Genomic DNA, 14000 nt, shown 5'->3' with positions numbered 1-14000 from the left:
CATCTTCCTTGCCCTCAACCCTACCACCTGTTGCCCTGCTGCTGGGGTTCCCATTCCCCTGCCTGACATATCCATTACTGTTGTCCAGATGGTCCAGACAGAGTGGAGAGCCAATGAGATAACATCTGCTGTTGACCTGTTGTGGCGATAGGCATATTAAAGGGGACCCAGGTCATTTTGAAAAGCAAGCTACTGTACTACCAGCAAGCCAAACACCTTCTCTCTGGAGGAACAATGACAGTGCTTGCTCCTGAATACTGCTGGCTTTCCAATCACTCTGCCTTCGGTACGGTTCTGACGACTGTCCAGACTGTCTTCCTCAAACACCAATGACCTGGACCTCTCTAGCTTCTTTTATCTATTTCTGAATAAAATCAAATCGACTGCTGTGATAGTTAACTCATGATGTGAAGTACCTATGTATACTAATCTCATTTATCAGCACTTGTTCCGTGGCCTTCTACACAGATGTTTGATTTTTGGTATTGTATGGACATGTCTTCCCATTCTTATTTTGCTTATATTTAATAATTATTAAGGATAGGTTTTCTTTATTGACTGGGGACTCTGGCAGGTATGGATAAGATATCTTTATTAGTCACATGTACATCGAAACACACAGTGAAATACATCTTTTGCAATAGAGTGTTCTGGGGGCAGCCCGCAAGTGTCGCCACGCTTCAGGTGCCAACATAGTGTGCCCACAATTTCCTAACCCATACGTCTTTGGAATGTGGGAGGAAACCGGAGCACCCGGAGGAAACCCACGCAGACACGGGGAGAACGTACAAACTCCTTACAGACAGTGGCCGGAATTGAACCCGGGTCGCTGGCACTGTAATAGCATTACGCTAACCACTACACTACCGTGCCTGCCCTCTTCACTGTGTTTAAACTTCCCTAGATCAAACTACAGAGGAATCTGCTTCGCCGAGCACCCGCACTCTGTCTGCAATGGCCATCTTGAGCTGCCGGTTGCAAGTCATTTTAACTTCCCTCCCCATTCCCACACTGACCTGTCTGTTCTTGACCTTGTCCAGTGCCAGGGTGAGGCCCAATGCGAACTGGAGGAACAGCAACCCTTGACCATGATAGGCGGGACTGTCACTAACTCCTGCTCTTGTGGCCCCTTTGAGAATATCTGAGCTCCATCTCAGCCACTCCGAGGTTTTCTGGCCTCCCCCACAGCCAATCCCGATGTTCGTCACTGCCCACAGAATCCCAGACACCAGACTCAGATGTTTGTCCCTCAGACCCCACAAGCTAAACCAATCACCTTCCTGAACAAAAATAGCTATGTGCCAACAGTGGGGAAAGAGTCAGAGTCAATGGTTTTGGCCTTCTGCCAGAGAAAGCAGACAAACCTGGAGGGCAGGCAGAGCAAAGGGGTGTGGAGGAAATGCTTGTGATAGAGTGTGGTGCAAGATTGAAAAGGATAAAAACTTACTTACAGATACATCTGTAGAGAGTAAAGACATGGTTACGTGAAACTGTTAAATTCAATTTTAAATCACCTTCCTGGATCAGAGCAGTGAACTGCAGCACACTCGGGAATGAATATGGAAAGCAAAAGAGTAGCTGGTAAGGGATAACATCCCACATATTATTTAATGGCATGATTTAAATGTTTTAAGAATGTATATGAAATGTTTATATGCTGTCCCTAGTTTACAAACTTATGGACACCCCCGTATATAAACAAGCTCCCGTAATACTATTAAATTCAGAAGTCTGAAGTATACCCACACATTCATTCCTACGAACGGCAAAACTAGTTTCCTCTCTCTCTCTCCACTTCTGGTAATTGTTCTTTCCTATCACTCTTACGTGCTTTTGATGCCGTTCATTACAAACTGTGGAGGTACTGACCGATTTTTGTGTATTTTCCAAATTATGGATAATAATGGGTAACCCACTCATTACCCAGGGATGGCCTGTACAAAATTGAAGCTGCTTTTCTGTTCAGTAATATATATCTCGATTGACATTTACAAATTCTAACAATTAGTATAAAAGTAATTATACTTCCACAATTTCCTCTTTCTTTTCTGTAACCTGGCCAGGCTCTCCTGAAGTTTAGCTTCTATTTCGGTAGGGCCTTACATATTTCAATATTTGCATATAGCATTGCCAGCAGCAGGAAAGTCTATGCACCTACCTCCTATGTTAATGACTCAGTTAAGGTTCCTATTTCATTGGTATCCTAAGTTTGCACACAGAACGGAATGTTGTTTGTATTGGCAGAACTCCCTTCTGATAATAATAGTGGTTACATTTGTCTTCAGAGTGAAGGGCTCACAGCTGGGGTTCCCCTGGTGTTTGGAAAGAGGTGAGAAGGGAACCACTGGCCAAACTACTAAAAACCAAGAGTAGGAATTCATCCTCTGTTGTATCCACTGAACACACATTATAGGAACGAATCCATTCCTGACATCAGCTTGTATCTTGCCAATAATTAACACAATACCACAGTAAGAGTGAGGGCATTCTCTTCGGCAACTGGCCCGACCAATCCAATGTCCCCTTCACCATCAAGTCGGACTACCTGAAGGTGCTGGGGATCTGGTTCGGAGGGGCTGAGGCATGTAACAAGAATTGGCTGGAGTGGATTGGGAAGGTCAAATAAAAATTGGGTCTGTGGAAATGGCGCTGTCTGACAATAACTGGGAAGAACTTGGTCATCAGGTGCGATGTGCTCTCAGGGCTGCCGTACTTGGTGCAGGTGTGGCCCATTACCCACTCCTCCACCTCAGTAATCTCTTGGGCCGTCTTCCAGTTTATCTGGGGGTCCGAGGTGCAGCGAGTCCGAAGGGTCATGATGCACAAGTCCCCAGAGAATGGGGGCAAAAATGTACCCAGCGTTGCCCTCATCCTGATGACTACCTTCATATGTGGCTGCATCAGTCTATGCATGGATCCAAAGTATGTGGGCACCAAATGTCACTACGTGCTGACATTCTACCTGTCGCTGGTGTTGCAGAGGATAACTCTGACCCCGTTGCGCACAACAACCCAGTCAGCTGGATGTTGCCGCACTACCTGTCCTTTGTGGAAGAGTTCTTCCAAGCAAGCACCTTTGACCACATTCGTTAGGCAGTGGTCAGAATGGAATGTACTGCAGACACTGTGGGATAGGGACTCTATGGATACTGTGGGTTGTTTCCCTGAGCAAACTGTCCAAATCATCTGGCAGAATGCCTCATTGCCAGAACTCACCAACAAGCACCAAGACCTCACTTGGCTGGTGGTGAGAAGAGCCCTCACTGTCAGATCCTTCCTGTACAGGTGACATATCATCCCCAACGCACACTGCCCTCGGGATGGCTGCAGTGGGGAAGAGATGGTCACTCACATCTTTGCAGAGTGGATTTGCTAAGAAGGTGTGGAGAAGGATGCAAGGGTCCGTATCTTAGTTCATCCCCAGCATCTGCATAACAGAGGACTCTCTGATCTACAGGCTGTTCCCAGGGGCACACACTGAGACAGACATCAAGTGCTGCTGGAAGGGCATCAGTTCAGTGAAAGATGCCATTAGGTCTGCCCAAAACTTGTTGGTCTTCCAGCACTGCGAGGTGTCCATGAGGGAATGCTGCTGACTGGCACGTTCCAGGCTGCAGGAGTACTTGCTGAGGGATGCACTGAAGCTGGGTGCAGTCAATGCAAAGGCTCTGTGGGGGAGGACCACAATCTGGGCTCCTTCCACTGCAGGACAAAGAGGGGCTGAGTTCAGTGAGGATGCTCCTCAAACATTGAAAGGGTGTATCACCACAGGGGGCTACATGAGTGGCAACAGTGTTATGGTTTTAAATAAAATAAGTTAATACCATTGAACGTAATGACCATGAATATAAAAAATTTGCACTGTTTCTTCTTTTGTATATTTTTATGTAAGATATCTTTATTAGTCACAAGTACATCAAAACACACTGTGAAATGCATCTTTTGTGTAGAATGCTCTGGGGGCAGCCCACAAGTGTCGCTACGCTTCCAGCGCCAACAGAGCATGCCCACAACTTCCTAACCTGTACTTCTTTGTAATATGTACAAGATGATAAGAGGCATAGATCGAACAGACAGTCAGAGACTTTTGCCCAGGACGACAATGGCTAACACGAGGAGGTATAATTTTAAGGTGATTGGAGGAAGATATAAGGGGGATGTCAGGGGTAAGTTTTTTTACACAGAGAGTGGTAGGTATGTGGAATTCACTGCCAGCAGAGGTTGTGGAGGCAGATACATTAGGGACATTTAAGAGACTCTTAGATAGACTCATGAATGATAGAGAAATGGAGGGCTATGTGGGAAGGAAGGGTTATATACAGCAGGATAAAATGTTGGCACAACATTGTGGGCCAAAGGGCCTGTACTGTGCTGTAATGTTCTCTGTTCTAAACTGGAACACCCAGAGGAAACCCACGCAGACACAGGGAGAACGTACAAACTCCTTATGGACAGCGGCCGGAATTGAACTCGGGTCACGTGCGCTGTAATAGCGTTACACTAACCGCTACACTACCGTACCTGCCCAGATTTCTTATTATGAATAAAGTTTATTTTACATAGAACACTACAGCACAGTACAGGCCCTTCGGCCCACAATGTTGTGCCGACATTTTATCCTGCTCTAAGATCTATCTAACCCTTCCCTCCCTCATAGCCCTCCATTTCTCTATCATTCATGTGGCTATCTAAGAGTCTCCTAAATGTCCCTAATGTATGTGCCCCCACAACCTCTGCCGGCAGTGCGTTCCATGCACCCACCACTCTTTGTGTAAAAAAACTTACCCCTGACATCCCCCTTATATCTTCCTCCAATCACCTTAAAATTATGTCCCCTCATGTTAGCCATTTTCACCCTGAGAAAAAGTCTCTGACTGTCCACTCGATCTATGCCTCTTATCATCTTGTTCACCTCTATCAAGTCACCTCTCACCCTCCTTCTCTCCAAAGAGAAAAGCCCCAGCTCACTCAACCCGTTTTTGAAATATAAAAAAATAACTAACAGTAAGAACCAGGAGATAAGGATGTTGTAGAGATGGATTAGTTTAAGAATAAGGATACAATCCACAAATGCCCCCATTTTGTGCAAGTGACCAAAGCCTAATTTCTTACCTCAACATGCTGGTGTTGGATAAATATTTATTAACCGTAATACAATATAGAACTTCCTTGTAAAAGAGTGGCCCTTCCTTTGCTGGCATATTTCCAATGAAACATTGACTTTTACTCAGGGTGAGGTTAAGTGCTAGATTGCAAAAGAGAAAAAGCCTTATCCCCATTGTTTGGAGGAAATGTATCCAGTTTTGCACCCTGCAGTTTATGAAGGATAAATTGACATTGGAGGAACTCTAGCACAGATTAACCAAAGTCACAAAGGAGTATAGATGGTTAAAATATAGGGATAGGTTCAACAGATATGAGCTGGTACTCCTTCAGTGATGGGAGGTTTAAAGGCATCCTTCTGGAGATGTTAAAAGAATAGATTTGTTAGGGTAGATTCAGAGAAGTAGCAACCTCTGACCAAGACCAGCTATACCTCAAAAGGGCTTTACTACAATATCCTGTCAAAGTGTAAACTGTCCTCACAATAGGAAGGTTATCATTAAGCTGGAAAGGGTGCAGAAGAGATTCACAAGGATGTTGCTGGGACTGAATGGCTTGTGTTATCAGGAGAGACAGGAAAGGCTGAGGCAGTTACCCCTGGAGTGTGGGAGGCTGAGGGGTGACCTTATAGAGGTGCACTGCACTCTCTCTGTAACTGTAACATGATATTCTGCATTCTGTTATTGCTTTCCCCTTTGTAATGCCTCCATGTGCTTATGTTTTGGAATGACCTGTATAGATAGCATGCAAAACAAAGTATGTCAGCACATGTGACACAATAAACCAATAACCAATATAAAATCATGGGGACACAGAGTCATAGTCATAGAGTTACACAGCATGCAAACAGGCCCTTCAGCCCAACTGGTCCATGCTGACCAAGATGCCCATCCAAGCTGGCCCCATTTGCCAGTGTTTGGCCCATAACCTTCCAAACCTTTCTTATCCATGTACCTATTCTAATGTCTTTTAAAAGTTGTTATTGTACCTACCTTGACCACTTCTTCTGGCAGCTGATTCCACACAGGTGTAAAGAAGTTACCCCTCAAGTTCCAATTAAATCTTTCCCCTCTCACCTTAAACCTATGCCCTCTAGTTCTTGGTTCCCCAGCTCTGTGAAGAAGACTGAGTGCATTCACCCTATCTATGGCCTTCATGATTTTATACACCTCTATAAGACCACCTCTCAGTCTCCTACACTCTAAGGTATAAAGTCCTAGCCTGACCAACCTTTCACTATAACTCAGTCACTCAAGTCCTGGCAGCACCTTTGGAAATCTTTTCAGCACTCCTTTCAGAATAATAACATCTTTCCTACAGCAGGATGACCAAAAGTGAGCACAATACTCCAAGTGCAACGTCACCAGCATCCTGTACAACCGCAACATGACCTCACAACTTTTATATTCAATGCCCCGACTTATGAAGGCCAGTGTGCCAAAAGCCTTTCTCACCAGCCTGTCTACCTGTGACTCCACTTTCAGTGAACCATGTACTACTACTCCAAGGTCCCTCTGTTCTACATCACTCCCTAGAGCCCTACCATTCACTGCTAAAGTCCTACCTGGATTTGACTTTCCAAAACGCAACACCTCGCACATCCATATTAAACTCCATTTGCCATTCCTTGGCCCACTTACTCAGCTGATCAAGATCACCCTGTAATTTTTGATAACCTTCTTCATTGCCAATTATGCCACCGATTTTAGCGTCATCTGCAAACTTACAAACCATGCCTTGTACATTTTTATCCAAATCGTTGATATAGATGACAAACAACAATTGGCCCAGCACCAAACCCTGAGGCACACCACTAGTCACGGAACTCCAGTCTGAGAAACAACCTTCCACCATCACCCTCTGCTTTCTACCATCAAGGCAATTGTGTATCCAATTAGCCAGCTCTCCATGGATTCCATGTGATCTAACCTTCTAGAGCAGCCTAACATGTGGAACCTTATCAAAGGCCTTACTGAAGTCTATAAAATCCACGTCTATCGCCCTATCCTCATCAACTTTCTTGGTCACATCATCAAAAAACTCATTCAAGTTCGTAAGACAATATCTCCCGCGCACAAAGCCATGCTGACTACCCCTAATCATCCCCTGTCTTTCCAGATGTATGTATATCTTATCTCTCAGAATCCTCTCCAGTAACTTATCTACCACAGATGTTAGATTTACTGGTCTATAGTTCCCACGTATTTTTTTGCCACCTTCTTAAATAAAGGCACAGCATTCGCTACCCTCCAGTCTACCAGCACCTCACCTATGGTTAACGATGATGCAAGTATCTCAGGCAGGGCTCCTGTAATTTCTTCTCTAGCCTCCCACAGTGTTTGTGGATATACATGGTCAGGCCCTGGAGATCTGTCTACCTTCAGACTTTTTTTAAGACAAGCAGCACCTCCTCTACTGTAATGTGGACTGTCCCCAAGACCTCCCCATTCACTTGTCCCAGTTCTGAAGTCTTCATGTCTTTCTCCATGGTGAAAACTGAAGAGAAATATTCATTAAGGACATATTCATTAAGGACCTTGCCCATTCCCTGCGGCTCCACACAAATGTGTCCCCTTTGGTCTTTCAGGGGCCCTACTCTCTCTCTAGTTACTCTTTTTCCCTCAACTTACTTATGAAATCTCTTTGGATTTTCCTTAATCTTCACTGCCAAAGTTATCTTATGACCCTTTTTGCCCACCTGATTTCCTTCTTGAACACACGCCTGCATCCCCTGTACTCCTCCAGGGATTCGCTTGATCCCAGCTGCCTGTACCTGACCCATGCCTCCTTCTTTTCCCTGGCCAGGGCCTCAATATCCCTCGTCATCTAGTTTTCCCTACTCCTACCAGCCTTGCCCTTCACTCTATCAGGAACATGAAGACCTTGAGCTCTCACTATCTCACCTTTAAAAGCCTCCCACTTCCCTGTAGTCCCTTTGCCCGGAAACAACCTACTCCAATCAACCTTTGCAAGTTCCTGTCTCATACCGTCAAAATTCACCTTGGCCCAATTCAGAACTTGAAGTTGTGGACCAGTTCTGTCCCTTTCCATAACTATTTCAAAACAAACAGAACCATGGTCACTGGTCCCAAAGGGATCCCCCACTGTCACCTTAGTTACCCTATTACCCAAGAGTAGGTCGAGCTTTGCCCTCTCCCTCATAGAGCTCTCTATATATTGCTCAAGGAAAGTTTCCTGAATGCACTTAAGGAATGATTACACACCATCTCAGCCCTTAACAGTATAAGAGATAAGATATCTTTATCAGTCACATGTACATTGAAGCACACAGTGAAATGTATCTTTTGTGTAGTATTCTGGGGGCAGCCCGCAAGTCTTGCCACGCTTCCGGCGCCAACATAGCATGCCCACAACTTCCTAACCTGTACGTCTTCTTTTTGGAACATGGGAGGAAACTGGAGCACCCAGAGGAAACCCATGCAGACACGGGGAGAACGTACAAACTCCTTACAGAGAGTGGCCAGAATTGAACCTGGGTCGCTGGCACTGTAAAGCATTATGCTAACCGCTACACTACCATGCCTGTCCTTCTACTGTGCCTGTCTATGTTAGGAAAGTTGAAATCCCCTACTATGACAACCCTATTATTCTTACAACTCTGCACAATCTCCCTGCATACTTGTTCCTCTAATTCCCATTGACAATTTGGGGGGCCTATAGTACAATCTCAGCAAGATGATCATCCCCTGCTTATTTCTCAGCTCCACTCATAAAGCCCTACTGAATGATCCTACATTTAGACAGGTACACGGATAGGAACGATTTAGAGAGATAAAGAGCAAACGCGCAGGCAAGTGAGACTAGCCTGGGTAGGCACCTTGGTCGGCATAGACGATTTGGGCCGAAGGGCCTGACTCCAATGATATTTCCCAGGCGGCAATAAGCAATCTACTGGAGGAACTGAGCGGGTGGAGCAACGTGCCGGGGGTGGGGGGTGAGGAAATATCGACGTTTCAGGTCTCCACCCTGCATCAGACGTAGAAGGCGGCCATTCAGCCCACCGGCTACGCCCTTTTCCCGGACCATTCCATCACCCGGTTTAACTGCCCATAATTTATTGGTGCTCCCATAGTCATCAACAGTGCCTTCTCCTCCCAACATACCTGAACCAGGGAGGCGCCTAACCTGCCAATCCGGTCCCACTGAGGGCAGCCTGCGGGGATATCTGCCGAGTCACTGGAACAACTTGCAATCGCCGTCCAGCCAGCAGTGGAGGGCTGGATCCACGAGGAAGCAGCAGATCCTGGAGGAGGGTTCCGGTCCCCACTCTACCCCATCAACAGAAACGGAAAGCGCCCTCATTCACCCGAGCGAATGAGGCAGAAAACCTGGGCGATGAAGTCGCTCCAGCGAGTTCCAGCCAGTGGTAAGTTGCAAGTCGCACCACTGCCCCCCCCCCCCCCAGCGGTTTATCGGTTCAGTTTACAACTTTTTTGCCGGTCCCCTCTCGTTTGATTCTGTTACTTATTGTCGGAGTAACCACTTCGCCCGCTGCTTTGCGTTCCTCCCCTCACGTTGGTTCAAGTGATTCAGGGTTTGACTGACAAGTCTCCCCAACAGAAGTTCACAAGTAACCGCGTTGGCTGAGAATTGGGGATTTCGGTGTCCAGCATCTCTGGATGGCAACGCACAGACACGCTGTAAATATTTCACCGTGTCGCACATGTCAACCCGACCAAAAACATCCTGCAGCCTTTATCCTGAGTCCTGGGAAAGGGTCCTGACCCCAGGTGTTGACCGCCTGCTTTTCTCCACGGATGCTGCCTGGCCTGCTGAGTTCCTCCGGCAATCGTCGTGTTTTTCATCTAGATTCCAGCATCTGCAGTCTTTTTGTTTCTCTGCTTTCTTAAAGGCAGTGGGATAGTTTCAGCTTCGGAGATGGGAGAGGGCGCCGGCGGTGGAAACGGGGGAGACCTGCAGGTGTTAGATTCTGCAGCAACCAACAATCCGTGGGAGGAACTCAACAGGTCGAGCAGCATCTGTGGGAGGAAAGCAGTTGTTGACATGTCAGGCCCAAACCCTGCATCAGGGAGTGGAAATCCTGGCACGGGTGTTTTTCATTGTCCACAAAATGGTGGCAGACGGGACTCACTTCTGTAAAGTTCTGGCTTCAACTCCATTCTACAAACTGTGATGATATTGAGTATACTCGTTCCGGACTTAAGCCAAGACCTTAAATCTTACAGTTATGTATGTCTATCGGTACTCTCGCTTTAGGGAGATTATACTATATCAACCTATAATCCAAAGAGTAATTTACTTAATTTGAGTCTCTTTTCTGAAGGGGCTGTTAATTAGCTGTTAATTGGGGCAGGCAGGGTAGTGTAGCGGTTAGCATATGCTTTACAGCGCCAGCGACCCGGGTTCAATTCCGGCCGCTGTCTGTAAGGAGTTTGTACGTTCTCCCCGTGTCTGCGTGGGCTTCCTCCGGGTGCTCCGGTTTCCTCCCACATTCCAAAGACGTACGGGTTAGGAAGTTGTGGGCACGCTATGTTGGCACTGGGAGCGTGGCGACACTTGCGGGCTTCCCCCCCAGAACACTCGACGCAAAAGGTGCATTTCACTGTCTGTTTTGATGTACATGTGACCAATAAAGAAATCATATCTTAAATAATCACTATTTCAAGTGGCGGGTCTCTCCTCCCATCCAAGGAGGAGATACTTCCAGCTGACAAAGCAGATTAAACACAGTTATTTTATTTTAAATGGAGCATGTTTATTCTGAGGAGTAAATTCTAACAGAGATTATAATTCTACAAAGGATTTCCAAACACAAGTACAATTTTTTACAAACTAGAAAATCATATCAATGAATTGCAGGTGAGCAAGTTGTCCATCACAGAAGGAAGGCTCTGGAGGAGATCCTTCTCAGGTTGAGGCTGAGGAGCGGACACAATGTCTTCATCTCTGTAACTCCTCGCCACCCTTACTACCTTCCAATGTTATATCTTTTTTTGCCAGTTATCAAGGGAGGACCTCATCTGCATGTGACGTTTTCACAACTTCATTGATCAGGTCAGATGACTGGAGTCTTAGGTTAACATGGACAAATGTTGTTTCTTCTGAGTAGGTTGCAGTCTCAGTTAAGTCAACAATAGGCTTCCTGAGCCAGGACAGAATTTCTTTCTCAAGAGGATGACTAAATAGCGACACAAGAGATTCTGCAGATGCTGGAATCTGGAGTGACGCACACAAAATGCTGGAGGAACTCAGCGGGTCAGGCAGCATCTGTGGAGGGAAATAAACAATCGACGTTTCGAGTCATGACCCTTCATCAGGACTGGAAAGGAAGAGGGCAGAAGCCAGAATAAGAAGGTGGGGGGAGGGAGAGGAACACACGCAGGCAGGGGATAGGTGAGTCCAGGTGAGATGTAAGGTAGGAGGGTGGGGGTGGGGAAGGGGGGGAGAAATAAGAAGCTGTGAGGTGATAGGTAGGACAGACAAAGGGCTGAAGAAGGATGTGGCCCCCTCTTCCCTTCTCTTTCTCCTTCCCCCACCCTCGTGACCTGCCCAGCCCTTACCCCACCCTCATGACCTGCCCATCTATTCCCCACCTTCTTCCCTTTATTCCATGGTCCACAGCCATCTCCTACCAGATTCCTTCTTCTTCAGCCCTTTGCCTCTTCTACCTATCACCTCTCAGCTTCTTACTTCTCACCCCTCCCCCACCCTCCTACCTTCCCCCTCTCACCTGGACTCACCTGTCACCTGAACTCACCTATCCCCTGCCTGCATGTACTCTGCCCCCCCGCTCCCCCACCTTCTTATTCCAGCTTCTGCCCTCTTCCTTTCCAGTCCTGATGAAGGGTCTCGACCCGAAAGGTTGACTGTTTATTTCCTTGACTTGCTGAGTTCCTCCAGCATTTTGTTTGCTGTGTGGTTAAATAGTACTAGTTAAAAATTAACAATAAATGTCTTGAACCTTGAACAGTTCCTTCTGCTGTGCTAAAAAACTGAGTTTAGCAAAAAGCCTCTTGACCCTGAATAGTGAATATCCATCACAAAACTTGAATGCAAAGTCAAGGCAAATTCTGCACGGCATTGTTGAGGTAGTGTTGTCCTGTCAGATCACCTTTATTGTTGTGCTTGAGTCTCTGGAGTAAGACCTGGAATCAGATAATCAGATTCAGATTATTTTATTGTCATATACACTAGGGTGCAATGACGTTCTTTGCTTGCTTGAAGCTCAGAGAGTAAACAGTACACATGGTAATAATAAATACAACAATAAGTACAGAACATGGAATGGAGATATACTGTCTGCTATGTACCGCTTCTAAAATAACCCCTTTGTTGCAGTGGGCTTTGGAATAAGCTAAAATTGTGTAAATTACTATAGAAGTACAAGTTCATTTCTGTTTTTGGTTTATAAAGCGTTTTCTGTGTGTAGGGCAGTTGCAGAGAAGGTACTATTCCATTGTTTTGTGCTTGTTACTGTATTTATTGTTGTATTGATCATTACCACGTGTACTCTTTTCTCTGTGAGCTTCACGTGAGCAAGGAATTTCATTGCACCCTGGTGTATATGACAATAAACTAATCTGAATCTGACACCTTCAAAGATGTGGAACTGTCAATTAACAATGGAGCATCTTGTTGAGCCACAGGTAGGAATGAAAGCAGACAAATGGTGTGCAAAACTAGAGTGAGAGACATTTTAAAAATAAAATTAAAGACAGTTAAATAAACTTCCATCTTGTAACTCACTCCCATGAACTTTTTTGTTTGAAATTAAGAAATTTGTTGGAGTGCCACCTTTTGGTCAAGAAGTTCAATAACAACTTTGGACCTTCAGAGAAATTTGGGGAAAATTCAATGGCAAATATTAACAGAGAAATATTTTACAAAAAATTGTGGCGCGTGTACAGTTAGCGTGATGCTATTACAGCACCAGCGATCGGGGTTCGATTCCCATCGCTGTCTGTAAGGAGTTTGTACGTTGTCCCGTGTCTGCGTGGGTTTCCTCTGGGTGCTCCGGTTTCCTTCCACATTGCAAAGACGTATGAGTAGGTTAATTTGGGTTTAAAATGCGTGGACTCATTGGGCCGGTAGGGCCTGTTACCACGCTGTAAATAAAAATTAAAATGTATGTGAAAGAAATACCCAAGTTTTTGGTCAGGAATTGCACATACTACATTAAGGTTTTCTAAATATCGGCCACATTATCCCTCAAACCTAATTCCATGTCTCTTACATAACCTGATTCCATGAACCTACCCTTGCCCCAAATCCCTTTTGATAACAAAACTCTTATAAATTTCGAATTCAAAATGAACAATTGACCTGTCATCAGTTGCCATTTATGGAAAAGGATTCCAAATCTCTGTCACCCTTGGTAAGTATAAGTGTCTCCAAACTTAATCTTGAAAGAACTACCTCTGATTGAGAGACCCTACTTCCTGGACCCAGAATCCCATCAGTGGAAAAACTTTTTCTCCATCTATCTTATAAACTTCTTTCTATATCATGAATGCTTAAATCAAATGACTCCTTAATCTGAATTCCATTGACTATAATGGAAAACAAATAAAACTGCAGATGTTGGAACCTGAAACAAAAACAGAAATGCTGGAAGAACACAGCCAGTCAAGCAGCATCTGTGGAGAGGGAAACAAGTCAATGTTTCAGGCCTTAAGACCCTTCATCAGAACTGTCCATTCATCATTCACTGTGCAATGAATTGATCTGTGCGAACGGTATGCAAGACATTTTTCACTGTACCTCGATACAAGTGGCAATAATATTCCAATTCCATCTATTGGCTACAATCCTGGACTATTTCCTCGTAACATTAACCTTGGTGGCTGGATATTATCCTGGTTAAACAGTGCTCCAGTCTCAAGGCCACCATACCCCTCCTCAGGTGTACTGCACAG

General features: G+C 45.4%; 1 protein-coding gene across 3 annotated transcripts in view; it reads left to right on the top strand.

Moving 5' to 3' along the window:
- Positions 1–1446: 1446 nt before the first annotated feature.
- Positions 1447–14000, top strand: part of LOC127569024 (protein FAM3B-like) — a 40243-nt gene continuing 27689 nt past the window's right edge. The window contains exons 1-2 of one of the 3 annotated variants that reach the window (XM_052013284.1): positions 1447–1581; positions 9197–9490. In XM_052013284.1, coding sequence (XP_051869244.1) covers positions 9439–9490 — 52 coding nt within the window. In that variant the 5' untranslated portion in view covers positions 1447–1581; positions 9197–9438. Of the gene's footprint in view, positions 1582–9177; positions 9491–14000 lie in introns of those variants that run through there. The other 2 variants (XM_052013285.1, XM_052013283.1) reach the window with 2 other exon arrangements.

Source organism: Pristis pectinata, chromosome 4 (assembly GCF_009764475.1).
Source record: "Pristis pectinata isolate sPriPec2 chromosome 4, sPriPec2.1.pri, whole genome shotgun sequence".
NCBI lineage: Eukaryota > Metazoa > Chordata > Chondrichthyes > Rhinopristiformes > Pristidae > Pristis > Pristis pectinata.
The sequence above is the reverse complement of the archived record's forward strand: the minus strand, read 5'-3'. Positions and strand labels throughout refer to the sequence as shown.